The sequence below is a fragment of the Dendrobates tinctorius genome, unplaced genomic scaffold, assembly GCF_039654945.1.
Source record: "Dendrobates tinctorius isolate UK_male_01 unplaced genomic scaffold, ASM3965494v1 ptg000003l, whole genome shotgun sequence".
Classification (NCBI taxonomy): Eukaryota; Metazoa; Chordata; class Amphibia; order Anura; family Dendrobatidae; genus Dendrobates; species Dendrobates tinctorius.
In genome coordinates, this window is record NW_027361671.1 from 36,357,791 (window position 1) to 36,373,340 (window position 15,550).

Consider the following 15,550-nt stretch of genomic DNA (forward strand, 5'->3'; position numbering starts at 1 on the left):
CTGTGGATTGTCCTTGACTGTTCTCACCATTCTTCTCTGCCTTTCTGATATTTTTCTTGGCCTGCCACTTCTGGGCTTAACAAGAACTGTACCTGTGTTCTTCCATTTCCTTACTATGTTCCTCACAGTGGAAACTGACAGGTTAAATCTCTGAGACTTTTTGTATCCTTCCCCTGAAAAGCTATGTTGAATAATCTTTGTTTTCAGATCATTTGAGAGTTGCTTTGAGGAGCCCATGATGCCACTCTTCATAGGAGAATCAAATAGGAGAACTACTTGCAAGTGGCCACCTTAAATACCTTTTTTCATGATTTGATACACCTGGCTATGAAGTTCAAAGCTCAATGAGGTTACCAAACCAATTTAGTGCTTCAGGAAGTCAGTAAAAAGTAGTTAGGAGTGTTCAAATCAAGAAAATGATAAGGGTGCCCATACTTTTGCACCGGTCAAATTTTGTTTAAATGCAGATTTCAAATTTTCTGTTAGTACAATAAACCTCATTTCAATCCAGAAATATAACTGAGTCCATCAGTTATTAGATATATGAAACTGAAATACCTGTTGCAAAAACCAAAATTGTTATAAAGAAAAAAGGTTAACATTAATAGGGGTGCCCAAACTTTTACATATGACTGTATTCTTCTCCATGTTCACGGACCACACAGGAGCAGTCTGTGTATTGATGAAGGTCAGATGTATTGACCGAAACATTTACTGCCTTTGACTGCAAATAAAATCCTTCATTTATTCTCAAGTTGAGTGCCAAAAATTTACTTTATTATTGTTCTGGTGTGGGAACCTATTTTTGAGCACCGACACAGCTGTGCCACGATATACCTGATATCTAGTGTCAACACCGGCTTCACGTAAAAGACGGTCTACCGCCCTCATCCCTTCCTCATGCGTAATGGATGTGTACAAGCTGTTAACATCCCATGTAATGAGTTTTGAGGACGCGGGGAGGGAGCCCAAAGGTCTTATGAGTCCTAAAAACTCATTGGTATCTAATATAAAGGATCTGGTCTGTTTTACTAGTGGTGTGAGAATTTTTTCAAGTACTATAGCCAAAGGTGACACAATGGGATCTGTCAGTCATACTATGGGCCGCCCAGGTGGTTTGTGAAGCCTCTTATGAATCTTTGGCAGAACATAGAATATGGGAGTTATGGGGTCTGTTTTGATTAGGAAGTCCCTAAGTTTATTATATATAGTACCATCTTTCAAATGTTTGTCCAGGACCATCTTGACCTTAGAGGCTATTTGACTCAAAGGGTTATTTGGTATTGTCTCGTAAACTTCAACATCACTGAGTTGCCTACAGATTTCCTCAAGGTAATCGGACCTATCCATTATCACCGTGGCCCCACCCTTTTCCACTGGTTTAATTATTAGGGTCTTGTCAGAGACTAGCTGGTCTAGGGATAATCTCTCTGATGGTGTGAGGTTATTGTGGAAGTGAAACCACCCTTGATTGACATTGCGGTTAAAATTGTTAAAGGGAATCTGTCACCCCTTTTTTGAGATATCATATAATGATATCATTCAATTGTGTGTCACATAAGGATTCTCTTAGTACTTTTGCTTCCCCCTGACCCCGCACCTTTCATTCATAAATACCTTTTTTATATCGGTTCAGATGTATGTAAACTGCCATGGTCCGGTCCGATGGGCGGGGCTTATTCAACTGCCCCCCCCTCCCTGTCTTGCTCTACACAAGAAGAAATGCGTAGAGCAAGACAGGGAGGGGGGAGCAGCTAAATAAGCCCCGCCCAGCGGACCGGACAGCAGCAGTTTCATCTGAACCAATATAAAAAAAGGTATTTATGCATGAAAGGTGCGGGGTCAGGGGGAAGCAAAAGTACTAAGAGAATCCTTATGTGACACACAATTGAATGATATAATTATATGATATCTCAAAAAAGGGGTGACAGATTCCCTTTAATGTCCATTTCAACCAGGGAAACGAATGTTTCCACAGGTGGGTTGTCCTTAGGGGGCATATCGGTGCTCGGTGTCCTAAGTCCCAGGCCGCGAAGATCAAGTAAGACGGGAGTACCACTAATGGGTGGCGCCAGTGCTGGTGGTTGTTTGACATAATGCGCCCTTAAACGTACATTGCGGTAAAACCTCTGCAAGTCCATATTAAGTTCAAAAGTATTGAACTTATATGCTGGACAGAAGGAAATGCCCTTCTGTAATAGGGATATAGTTGGTGAGTATCAAGATTTTCAGTCGAAAAATAGCTCACACAACATCCAGATATCTATTGCTTGCAGTTTTTCATAGGGTCACTAATCTAGCTAAGGTCACTATTTTAGCGTTACTGCCATGTTATTCTTCCGGAAAAAAATTTTTATGTAACAAGATCACTCTTTCAGCCCAAAATAACATTAACTGTGGAACAACTGCTTACCACTATATGGATATAGTAATCAAGGATCTTTCTTCTAGGTACTTGTATAATAAATGCTCCTAGAGTATCTATCTTTACTCAAGTACTCTTGAACTACTCTGATCTGGAAAATAGTATATATCTATATCCTTTTCACTGTAAATTGGCGGTTCCACAGTTTCCATCTTTATGCTCTTTCATAGCCATGACCATATTCTTATCATCCCGTAACTGCTAGTACGACACAGATGGATACTCCATTGGATGTCTCATTCACATTGAGCACGCTTGGGTAGAAAAACTCTAGCCACGACTCATCTCTTCAACTCTCATTGACGAATCGCAATGTGTTGTATTTTCATGTGTCATACATTGTCACGATGTTTGCATATTATGACATTGTTCTCATTTTATGTTTTTTACTTTGTGTGTTCTAGTTTCCAGTAAAAGGAAAATTCTGATGAAGGTCCTGTGACGGACCGAAAACGTTTAATTTCATTTTTGTCTGGATGCAAAATATAAAGGAACTAAGACTTTCCACATATTGAGTGCCAAGTCTTTTTACTATTGGATTGGATGGGTTAGATACCCTATTTGGGCGCCAACAGCAGTATATTTCTCGAGTGCCGTGTTATTTATATCCTATCTGAGATATGTGTCAGCTTATGGTTTTAGGCCACGTGCACGTTCAGTATTTGCAGCCAGGAAAAAGTTGCATAAAATACACATGCATACATGTTTATTCATTTTTTTTTTTTTCTCAAATGTTTGAATGTGTGAAAAATTGCAAAAAACGCTGAAAAAATTGACATCCTGCAGATGTGAAACTGCTTATAATTCACAAAGAAAAAAGTAATAACATATGCATGAGATTTCAGAAATGTCATTCACTTTGCATTTTTTTGTGGCACAAGCGCTTAGACATGTGTTTTATAATTTTTTTTTTATTATTATTTATAATCTAAAAATCTTCTGCACATATTATGTTCTCCCTTTGTATTGTAGGAGGAATATTATTTGCAGTTAATGGAAAGGCCTTTCTGGATTTGGTTCCTGTGCAAGGCTTTGTGATGAATTTTTCCACCGGAGACATCCTAAGCACATTTGTTCCAGTCCGGAAGGTAACAAGCTTTTCTAATCGTTTGCATTTACTTGGCTGAGGAGAGATCTGGCCCGAAAGGGACATCGGACGTTTTTTATTACTCGTTTTATGTCCTACCCACTTGAAGTATACACAACGATCTATAACGTGTGCTAGAGCAAATAACTCAAACTTTCTCTCAAGTCCACATAAAGGTCCTGTGTCTTGCTTTGCAGAGTTTTGTCATGCCTCATGACATTGTTGCTTCAGAAGATGGGACAGTCTTCGTTGGCGATGCTCACGCTGATACTGTGTGGAAATTTTCCCCCATGGAAAGTAAGTTGTGAATAATTCCAACATATTTAGATTAGTCAAAGATTGAGTTGAAAAATAAGTACATTGAGTGTTTTGACGCCTTCAACATAGTATCTTACCTTGAATTTCCCTTTACAATTCAGATTTTCTCCTCCAATCAAAAAGTATGTTTGTATTGTATTCAAAAGGATTGTAATGAATAAGAAAATGCTCACACAAGAATTGAATAAATATGTGATATTAAATAAACAGTATAAACAATAAATACATATGCATTATTCATACATTACATTATTCAGGTAGAAAAATCCATCCGTCTGTGTCCATCCTTCTCTCATCTCCTTATCGTCTCTGTCACATCTCCCCTCTCCTCTCTGTGTGTGTCCTCCTCCCACTATGTCTGTGTGCTATTTTATATGTATAAACTTCTTTGATGTCAGCAAGGTGTGTGTACTGGACACCGAAACTGCCTCCAATTAGGAAAAACATCTGGGAAAGTTTACACACCTAATTTAATTACGGTAGTTGCTGTCATCCTTGAAAATCAAAGGTCCTTTGTTGGTAGATAATCAAATGACCGGTCATTTACATTCCTTTGTTTTAAGTAAGTTTCAATGACCTTTTGCTTACATACTGTATATATTATATATATAACCATATCAATAATTAGTAAAATAATTAATTGGAGTGTTGAAACCATTAAAAATAACTCGTACTATACAATGTTAGATGTGGAGAATTTGTCCTTGAAGAAATACAGTATATGATCAAAAATGACATACTGTTTATCTTTTTTTGAAAAACAATATATTTTCTATTTTTGTTATTAGTTCCTGTGTCACTATTTAGGTTTAAAAAATCCTCTAAATTATTTTCACATTTTCATCACATTATTATCATAGGCAGGATTACACAGAAAAACACCTATATTTATCAATGTTACAAGATCACACCTTTCACAATAGACAATGTCACAGCTCACCTCCACCCCTTTCTTCTGCATTTGCCTCTGCACAGATCAGAGCATTCCTAGAAATCTTTCCCATAAAATTCAACGATTCATGTTCAGACATCCGTTTCCTGTGTCCATATGACTGCTTTAAAGCATATCTGAATGGTGTTACAGAACAGAGCAGCAGCTCAGATAAAAATGACTGCCCTTTTTTTTTGTTTCTTATAAGACACATGACGTATATTTTTGGCAAAGGTCACCAAGAAAAGTATGAAGCTGGCTCAGGAGTTGAGCCTGCTTCCTACCAGGGAGATGCAGGCTGTGTAATACAGCTAACGTCTGCCTGTAAGTGCAGCGACTGGCACTAGCTCTGATCATTGCAGTTTAACAATTTAAGTGTCACTGCCAATCTCTGACGACAGCATTAAAATTACGGTATGTCATTGCTGGTGCAAGCTCTCACCGACACCTATTGGTTTACCGCAGTGCAATAGTGGTGAAACAATGCATCACCATGACATCTAGAGGCCTCTGTGCCTGCCATGTTGGTTCTTCTGTGAAGCTCAGTCACAGGCTGGGCTTCATAGTACTGCAATCTTACACTGCAATATAAAAGAAAATTATGGCTCTTGGAACAAGGGGAGGAAAAACAGAAGACGAACAATGAAACATTCCATGTATAGAAAATATAATGACTAATTACAATTGCAAATTAATGTCACATAAAAAAGGAATATTAATGAATATCTGGTTTTACTGAGTAAACACCAGCTAGGCATTCCCTTTATTTTTTGCACAGTTTAGAGGACGGCATATTCTGCTGTATCCCCAGGGTCAGAGAGTCTTAAGTATATCTGAAGACCATCTCAGTACATGAGATTTTGGATAATAGGGACATGATACTGGAGTCACGATATGTCCCATTCGTAGGTTGAGAAGCCTTCAAATTGGGTCCTTCATTAGTTTGCACTGCGACACGTAAAGGGGCATTTACATTGTAAGATGATGGTGAACGAGTGCTGTTAAAAATGTTTGTTTCATGATTATCTTGCTGTGTAAAGAGGCTGCTGATCTGCTAAATGCGCAAAGAAGCTTGTTCATCAGGTGGAATGATCCTTTATGCATCATAAAAGATCATGGTTCTTGGTGGTGCATCCTCGTGTGTAAAACCGACATGAGAACCCTGACAACCTATGCACAGTGAGTTATCTACTACAAATTGCTCAGTGCACATCGTATGCTTTGGTCTTTCTGTGTCAGACAGTTAATCGACCTCTGATCTTTAACAGTTTACCAATCAGCGGTCGTATTTTGCCACCATTCGGTCTGTGTAAAGCGACCCAAGGACTTGTGTATGTGATTTGTGCAGTAAGATTGCGTGGCACACCACTTCTAATACTTTCTGATCATTCCATCTTTTTTTTCTTTTAGTTGATGAGCATCGTTCAGTGAAAAAGGCCGGCATTGAGGTGGAAGAAATAACAGGTACATCATAGGAGTGCCCGTTACATTGCGTAATGCTCGTTCCAAAGACATTACTTTTTCAAGTGACAGAATAGTGTGATCAATGTCTTTCAGTGAGCTTAATCATTTCTAGGTTGCATATGGAAAGAAAAGTTCCACCGGGAGACTGAGACTTTTGCGAAAACTCATGGGTGGCAAAACCACTCTCTACTGTTCTTATTGCTAGATGACAACAAGCGAGCAAAATAGAAAAGTGTGTCTCTCTTTAAAGGGAACCCCTTGTGAGGATTTCACCCTCCAAAATATTTATATGCGCATGTAGCTTTTACAGAGACAGGTTCAGCAATGTCTTTGTGGCCAGCCTGCTCGCCAAATGAGACTGAAGAACTATCTGTAGATCTGAAGCCTCTGTCACTCCAATTCTGTTTGCCTCCCAGCACCACCTCCTGTTTGACTGAAAGCCTCTATGTTTTGTACATTCAGGCAACGGATCTGTCTGTCATGCAGGAGGAGGTGGCACTGGGAGGGGAACAGAGCTGGAGTGACAGAGGCTACAAATAGTTCTTCGGCCTTATTTGCGTACCTATCCAAATATCTCCGTAATGGAGGAACAGGCTGGCCATATGAAGGTGTTGCGGGACTTGTCTTTGGAGGAGCTACATGCACATATAAATAGTTTTGGGGGTGAAATCCTGTTGACAGATTCCCTTTAATTTAAATGTCCACTTTATTTTGCTTACACATATCACAATAGGATTTTATTGGAAAATACCTGGTTAATATGCAGAATTGTTGCATCTTTAAATTTTACGCTAACTATAGGCCAATCCTCTATCTGTAGAAACTGAAATTTTGGAAACACGCGTGAGAAGCCGACCGAAATCAAACACGACAGCTGCTGAGCAGCACCGAGGACAGGCCAAGCAGACGGTTGTGGAGCAAGGCAGAGTTGGAGTCTCTTTCGTCCTCATCATCACTCTGCTGATAATTCCTGTTGTGGTCCTTGTCGCCATTGCCATATTTATACGCTGGAGAAAGGGCAGAATATATGGGGGTAGGTTGTATTAGTCGTCTTATAGATGCACCAAACCTTAGCGGTTTTGCCGTCTCCTTTCCTTATGTCATAGGTCATAGTGATCTGAAGTGATATTATTCATCAAGCACATCACCATTTCACATCCATGGCTGTATATATCAGGCTTAAGAACAGCCAATGTTTTGATACTTTTCTAGGTGAAGGCGAACACAAATCTGAGCCATCATCCGGAGGGATCCTAGGAAAGCTAAGAGGTTTGCATTTTATTTTTTGAATTGAACCTGGACATGAAACAACAATGTATAACATGAAAAAAAAATCCAAGAGGTTCATAAAAAACACATTTTTAGTAACCCTTTGCATGTTTTAAGGACTAGTCAATTTTTTTCTTTTTTGTGATATATTTTTTTTTATCTCATTGATAATACTTTCTTTTACGTGGAACAAATAGAATTTTGTATTATTAATTTTATTTTTCAGACTTTAGGGACGCACCTTACTACACATCCAGGTCCAGACAACAGAAAATGGGAAAACCGGATTTCCTACTGATTAAAACTTCTCGTTCCAGTCAACGAGAAGACAGAAGCGGTAATAATCCGATTCTGTTTTCTTGCCAGGATTCACGGCTGCATCTGATTGCTAACGACCAACCTTCTCCTGCAAAATTCAAGGAACATTAACCCCACCAGTTTAAATTTACAGCCGGAGCCAAATTTATAGGGCATGGATGTTTTGGGGTTAAATTAGACTAAAAACAGCAATGACATAAATAGTTAATAAATAAAGGCAAGGAGAAGGCACAGAAAAGTGGCTGAACCTGAAAATAACTTTTAAATCACAATGAGTAAAAAAAGCAAAAATTGCCACAAGAGGGCAGTAGTAAACCGTTCTTCAGTATAAAATGTCAGAGCTGCATATTCTGTCCAATATAAAGTTACATATGCACAGAGCATAGTTACTTCCAGTAGCAAACAGCAATGTGTATAAAAGCACCAACTAAAGGAGCTGAAAGCAAAAATGCAAGCACCCATTTTTACCATGTTAGTTTGGAATGTCTCAGACAGAATTGTACATGTACACCCTTGAAAATTGCTGCAAAATGTATTGGTGCTATATAAATAACAAACATGTTCTCCACTCCTCCCAGATGTTCACGATGACTTCTCCCAGCTACAACTTTTCTCCTGTTCTAGTCACCTTTATGTCTGGTTCCTCGCTCTTACAGCACTCCTAATAAAATAGTATCCAATATTGTGCTTTTAAAGACAAATGTGCTCGACACAGATTCCCTGAATACAAATATGCCTCTGTGTCCCTTACATAACAAATCTCTGCTCTTTGCCCCATAAACACAATTACGGTATGTGTAGCACTGTGGCCCCTAAGAAAAATGATTAGCCCCTGTGCCCCTCTGAAAAAAATAGTGCCCCTGTAAATGTAAAATATGCTCCTGTTACCGTAAAAACAAGCCACCGGACTCTCCCTGAATTAAAAAGAAGTCTCTGTGTCCCCTGGAACAAAAAAAACCTTCCCATCTGACCGCGACGTCTTCATAAAGAGGACACAAACTAACGGACAGAGGAAAACCACAGCTCCTTGCAGAGCCGCTAATATTCAGCTGTATCTGCATTTAAAGGGGATATCCTGGACTTTACAAAAAACGAAACCCGTATCTAAGCACAAGCAGGCAGGTAAGTTCAGAAGCCTCTGCTGACTTCACATCTACAGAGCAGAGGCTTCTTTTCCGCTCTGTAAACGGGGCGGGTCTTGCAACGTCATTCTGATTGACAGCCGGATTCCAGCTGCCTAACTGGGGAGCCGGCTGTCAATCAAAATTATTTTGAAAGTCCCGCCCTGTTGCATCAGCAGTGGCAGCTGAATCCCTGGCAGGAGCGGTCTGTGTCTGCCATGTTCCCGCGCACAACTGGCAGGTATGATGCAATTACTTGCCTGTTCGTGCTTAGATACATTTTTTTGTTTTTCGTCAAGTCCCGGATACCCCTTTAAGCATGCAAACACAATTACATAAATGAGCAGTAATTATGAACTCCTGCCTCGCGCTCATATATGGAAGGTTTGTCACCTGCTTCCCTCCCGTAGACCCCTCATAGAGTCGCATGGCATGAGCTGTCCTTTCTATGCTTTCTTATTCTAGAGGTTCCTCTATAGATGGCTATGCTTGTACACCTATATAGTAGGAATATTAGTCTTGATCTCGGTCACCTACACCTATAAATAAATCTTGGTATTATATAATAATACAAATAATATACAATAACATGTTAAGTCTGTGTCGTGCTGTTTCTCCATTATTCATGCTAGAAGGCTATTAAGATATTGACAACCGGTTGTGATTGTCCACCTACACAGCGTGAGCAATCAGTGCCCCCAGGGTAAGACACTGGAGTGACCCTCAAGGAATATGGTTACACTCAGTTCAAAAAATAATTTTGTGGTGTTTTTAAAAAAAATATATTATGCCGCAGCATCTAGCTCCTTACATTTTCCCTTTTTCTCAGATGCTGTCTTTAGGTTCACTTTCTTGTCTTTTCCTTGACTTATCAGTCTGATTATTAAGAACAAAATGTGTTTGGTGCTTTCCTAACACCAATGGACATAAATATTCCTAAAGACGTCAATTATCCTCAACTCCTATTTCTCTGACTAGTTACAAAATAAGTTTTATATTCAAGTCAAAGGAATTTGCCTACAAGAGAAAAGCAGTGGAGCCGCGATGTGACGTATGCTGCCTTATGCAGTCGCTGATAAGTTAAGAAGTAGATAATGATTCTCAAAACTAAAAAATGATGATAAATGTTTTTAACTTTTATTTTAGCATCACATGTAACTATAAAAAAAAATATTTACGGTATATGTTTCTACCCTGCTCAAAAAAATAAAGGGAACACTTAAACAACAAAATATAACTCCAAGTAAATCACACTTCTGTGAAATCAAACTGTCCACTTAGGAAGCAACACTGATTGACAATCAATTTTAGGTGGAAATTATTGGCAATTATCCAGACACCCTCAATAAAGGAGTGATTCTGCAGGTGGGGACCACAGACCACATCTCAGTACCAATGCTTTCTGGCTGATGTTTTGGTCACTTTTGAATGTTGGTTGTGCTTTCACACTCGTGGTAGCATGAGACGGACTCTAAAACCCACCCAAGTGGCTCAGGTAGTGCAGCTCATCCAGGATGGCACATCAATGCGAGCTGTGGCAAGAAGTTTTGCTGTGTCTGTCAGCGTAGTGTCCAGAGGCTGGAGGCGCTATCAGGAGACAGGCCAGTACACCAGGAGATTTGGAGGGAGCCGTAGGAGGTCAACAAACCAGCAGCAGGGTCGCTACCTCCGCCTTTGTGCAAGGAGGAACAGGAGGAGCACTCCTACAGCCCTGCAAAATGACCTCCAGCAGGCCACAAATGTGCCTGTGTCTGCACAAATGGTTAGAAACCGACTCCATGAGGATGGTCTGAGTGCCCGACGTCCACATCCTGGTCATGATGGATTCTCGTACACTCCTTTTCGCAACAGCTCCTATTCCATCTACAGGACCTTTGCCATAACAATTCCTGGTCATTTATATGACCCGTATATTGGCTTTTTCACCTCTGCAGAATATCTCTAATTTTCACTCGTCTCTGAGCTAGTGAGTGATTATTAGCTGCTATGTCTTCTCCCATGCACTGCACACACTGACATGAAGGATACCTGCTCTCCTGTCTCTATGTAGCATTCAGAAGCATTAGCAGCATGGAGGACATTATGCAGCATTACTTCACAGTGTAGCCCTAAATGGCATTGTGACACTGAAAATATTAAGAATGACCTTATAATATAAAGTAAAATGAACATCAAAATTATGATAGTAATTAATTATTTCAAAAACCTTACAGTAAGTGTTGTCCAAAAATTGAAAGGCAGGTAACTTACATTGAAAAGCTGAAGTAACTTACTTTACAAAGCTGAAGTAACTTACGTTACAATAAGTTTACTTCATACAGAAACTGTGAAACTTTTAGCAGCAACATGAAACTTAGTGAATAGTTAATACATTATACAATATAAGAACTCTGCAAGTTACAACTTAATTTATGCTTAGCTCTCAATCCTGCAAAAACGTTTTATCTTTTTGGTAACTTACGTTACGGAGAAAATGTCTACAGTGGATATGTGCAAAAATTTCTGGTAAAAAATAATCTTACAGAATCAAAGATATTATAGTATTTTGGTTTCCTAACAGTACTTCTTTTATATTTACTGAACTTAAGTTATGCATGTTGCTAGTTAATAGTAATCCACTTACCAATATAGGCTGTTACTGTATGATTCCAGTAAGAACAGTAGGTGTTCACACGCAACCCTCTGCCATCTTGGAAATATATGGAATTTGAAAGAAACAGTGTTGCCACTTTATGCCATGTGTAATGAAGTACCAACTTACAAAAAATTAACTGTTTCCAAAATATTTGAAAATTTTGAAAATATTCCTTCTCAGTATGGAATGGCCCAAATGTAAAAATATGTATGTGCAAAAATGTTTTCTTTTGATAGTGTATTTTTATGTTTATAATAGCTTCTTATGCTGTTTACGTCTTTTGTGTCTTTCTTCTAGGCAAAGGAAGTGGAGGTCTTAATTTAGGAACTTTCTTTGCTAGTCATAAAGGATACAGTCGAAAAGGTTTTGACAGACTTAGTACAGAAGGCAGCGACCAAGAAAAGGATGATGACGATGGCTCAGACTCAGAGGAAGAGTATTCTGCACCCACTATCCCACCAGTGCCAATATCTTCTTCCTGAAACAACTACTTCCGCTCACCCCTGGCCCTTTAGCACGTTTAAGATTGTGTATTTTATTGTAACTGTACTAGTCTCTGTGGGCTGTACAAGTGTCATGTTTTCTTTATTTTCCCTTATGAGTGCAGTTGTAGTCCTTATGTGAACATTCAGAACCTCCTTTGTTATTACTATAGGAAGCTTCTTAGACAACGTAATTCTAATGTTTTTGGTTCATTGGGTGTTCTTCATTGTTTAATGGCCTTTCTCCGCTTCTCCAATAGCACTTTAATTGCCAATTTATTATTTTCATGCCTTTAAAGTCACAACTTATCGCAGTACAAAGATGTGTGCCACATAAAATGCAAAGCTGCTAAATCTCTTCTATTTTTTTAAATTCACAATATTATATAATGTCCAAAAATAATTAAATCTGTAAAAAAAAATATATGAAAAAAATTATTTAATTTTTGGTTTGGTGTTATTGGGATGTCTTATTTTTAGATGGTTACACTGTTTTAGAACACTATTTTCAGAAACTGAATGTACTTTGTGTAATAAAGTGTTCGCAGAGCATTAAATTCAGACTGCTTTGGAATTTGTGCATTACTTTTTCTGTCTTTTATACGTTTTATATTTTTCCATTACAGCAACAGACTTCATGAAGAATCAGTTTATCATCTTTGTTTATAAAGAAGCCTAATCACGTTCATAGAATCATAGAATGTTAGAGATGGAAGGGATCTCCAGAGTCATCGTGTCCAACCCCCTGCTCAATGCAGGACTCACTAAACCATATCAGACAGATGTCTGTCCAGCCGCTGTTTGAAGACTTCCATTGAATGAGAACTCACCACCTCTTATAGCAACCTGTTCCACTCATTGATCACCCTCACTGTCAAAAAGTTTTTCCTAACATCTAATCTGTAACTTCTCCCTTTCAGTTTCATTCCATTGCTTCTCGTGTTTTAATGTGCAAATGAGAATAACGATGATCCCTCTACACTGTGATATCCCTTCAGATATTTGTAGACTGCTATTAAGTCTCCTCTTAGCCTTCTTTTTTGCATGCTAAACATACCCAGATCTTTTAACTGTTCCACGTAGGACATACTTTGCAGTCTGCTCACCATCCTGGTAGCTCTTCTCTGAACTTGCTACAGTTTTTCAATGTCTTTTTTTTTAAATGTGGAGCCCAACTGGACACAGTATTCCAGATGAGGCCTGACCAAGGAGGAGCAGAGGGGGATAATTAGTTCATGTGATCTAGACTCTGTTTCATGCTCCAGAGCCACTGAGAATCAGAGTGGTGATTGGGAAGGCATTGGCACGCATCATATGCGCACTCAAAAACTATCATGTGGTCACTGACTCTCAGTGACTCCGGAAAGCTGAGAGTCATTACGCAACCGCTGGATCTGCTGGAGGATTGCGGTGACATAGGGAGCAGTGAAGGGAAGGAATTATAATGCAATGGGCGTGGAGAATTTGATAAACCCCTATGATTAGAGATGGGCAAATCCAAACAATAAAGTTTGGCTTCCGTATTGAACACCTACTGTTCATGCACGGACACCAAACAGACTTCACCAGGAAGTCCGTGTTACTGTTCGGGTTCGGCCCCTGAACACCAGGTGTTTCTCGTGCTGAGAGCCACAATTCCCACGCTGTCAAATGTCAGCATGAGCCCGCAGCTGCAATCGGAAGTAAAAAGTAAAAAGTTTACCTCCTGTCACTGGCATCGGCTGATGGGACTACTGCTCCCATCAGCCTACACCTGCTGCCGCTAATAACATCAAGAGCAGGCTGCGGCTGATGGGAGTATTTATCAGTCACCGCCTGCTCTCTAAATTAAAAAAAAAAAAAACTGCGTGGGTTCCCCTGTATTTTTAATTACCAAGCAAAACTGACAGCTGGCGGCTGCAACCATCAGCTGTCAGCTTTAGCAAGGTTGGTTATCAAGAACAGATATATAAATAATTTAAAAAAACAGCGTGGAGTCCCCCCATTTTTGACAATCAGCCAAGCTAAAGCAGATAACTGGGGACGTATTCTCAGGCTGCACTAAGTTAAGCAGAGGTTGGAATCTCATCTGTAGGACACTGGTCCGTCACTATGCCTATCGATCTCTGATCTCCTGAAGAACCCGACTATGGGGGAAACACATTGAGATCATGACTCAAAATCCCATTAGGAGCAGTACCATCTAAAGAGTAATATGGTTATGACATCTTTGCATTGTTATTGACTGTTTATCAATAAGTCTCCTTAGTGTGACTAGGTTGTATCATTTGTTGGCCTTTCTCACTGCTTTTCTAATGGCCAATTGACGCATATCTATTTCCTCTAGATATCACGAATATTCTTTTTGATATCAATTTATAACCTACTATCACTCGGAATGTTCAACGCAAGTGTATGGACACCCTGGATATCTTTGTTATGGTTTCTACTTTACTTAATGGTGCATTCGTTCATCGTACCTGGATGACTGGTTGCATGGGTTGAGGCATGTATGGAATTTTCCTCTATTTTCTGAGTATTTTACAAGACCATCACTCTCCATTTGCAACACGCCAATTGATAAAAAGTTCAACACATGGTATCTTATCACTAGTTAAGTGGTTTATTTGATGCGTTTCAAGATTAATACAACCCCTTCTTGAGAAAATACCATGTACAACTTCAAGAAGCTTCTTACTGGAACGGAAGCAAAAAGTTGGGTTACTCTGACAACCACCCTCCCCCACCCCCTTTATTAGCCAGAGTGGAAATCCACTTTTAGATGGCGAGCATGGAATACTGCATTCACTCTGCAGAGTAAATGTATGGCCTGACACAATCTAATAAAATTATCCATTACCAGAATATTGAAGGTTATTTATATAAGATTGATGTAGAGTCTAGTACCCAGGTACCAGCTCTAGCAGTAGCAGGACAAAAATAGTTACTGGATCTGGACACCACCACTCTCCACACTATTTAGGAGCTGATCTGCAGTACCTGGAAGCAGCCACTAAAAACCATATGGAGCTGTGGTGTCCTGGATCCAACCGATTGTTGGGGATCTCAGAGATCGAGCGGCCACTGGCCATAATGATATAACTTACCCTAGTGATATACTGTAACATTGTTAGATGGAAAAGCCCTGGTGAAATGGAAGCAATGATCACAACATGAGTCGAAAATATACGGCTCTGACAAAAATTAAGAGACCACTGCACAGTTTTATAAAAATCAGCTTCTCTACATGTCTGACAGCCATTCCATTCCAGTGTCAGTTGAATTCCAACCAGAGTACACCTCATTCTACTTAATGTGCTTCTGATTAGGTGACCACCTGAACCAAATCTTATTTAACAAAGGAAAGTGTAAAAAAGTCTGCTGTGGTGTTCACAATCCTCTTGCGATAGGACAAGCTGGATGGCAAAACAAGTGCTAGTAATATCCCAAAAGTAATAGGAATTAAAAACTTTTAGCAATGCCAAAGGAGTTGAAAAGAAAAGTCTTGAGTGAGGAAAAGA

At 39.4% G+C, this 15,550-nt stretch overlaps 1 protein-coding gene across 5 annotated transcripts in view; it reads left to right on the forward strand.

Moving 5' to 3' along the window:
• Positions 1-12,611, forward strand: part of PAM (peptidylglycine alpha-amidating monooxygenase) — a 250,259-nt gene extending 237,648 nt beyond the window's left edge. For 3 of the 5 annotated variants that reach the window (XM_073545548.1, XM_073545813.1, XM_073545631.1), the window contains 6 exons: positions 3,398-3,513; positions 3,710-3,809; positions 6,172-6,225; positions 7,046-7,258; positions 7,438-7,494; positions 11,866-12,611. In XM_073545548.1, coding sequence (XP_073401649.1) covers positions 3,398-3,513; positions 3,710-3,809; positions 6,172-6,225; positions 7,046-7,258; positions 7,438-7,494; positions 11,866-12,050 — 725 coding nt within the window. In that variant the 3' untranslated portion in view covers positions 12,051-12,611. The remainder of the gene's footprint in view (positions 1-3,397; positions 3,514-3,709; positions 3,810-6,171; positions 6,226-7,045; positions 7,259-7,437; positions 7,495-11,865) is intronic. The other 2 variants (XM_073545723.1, XM_073545901.1) reach the window with 1 other exon arrangement.
• The last annotated feature ends 2,939 nt before the right edge of the window (positions 12,612-15,550 follow it).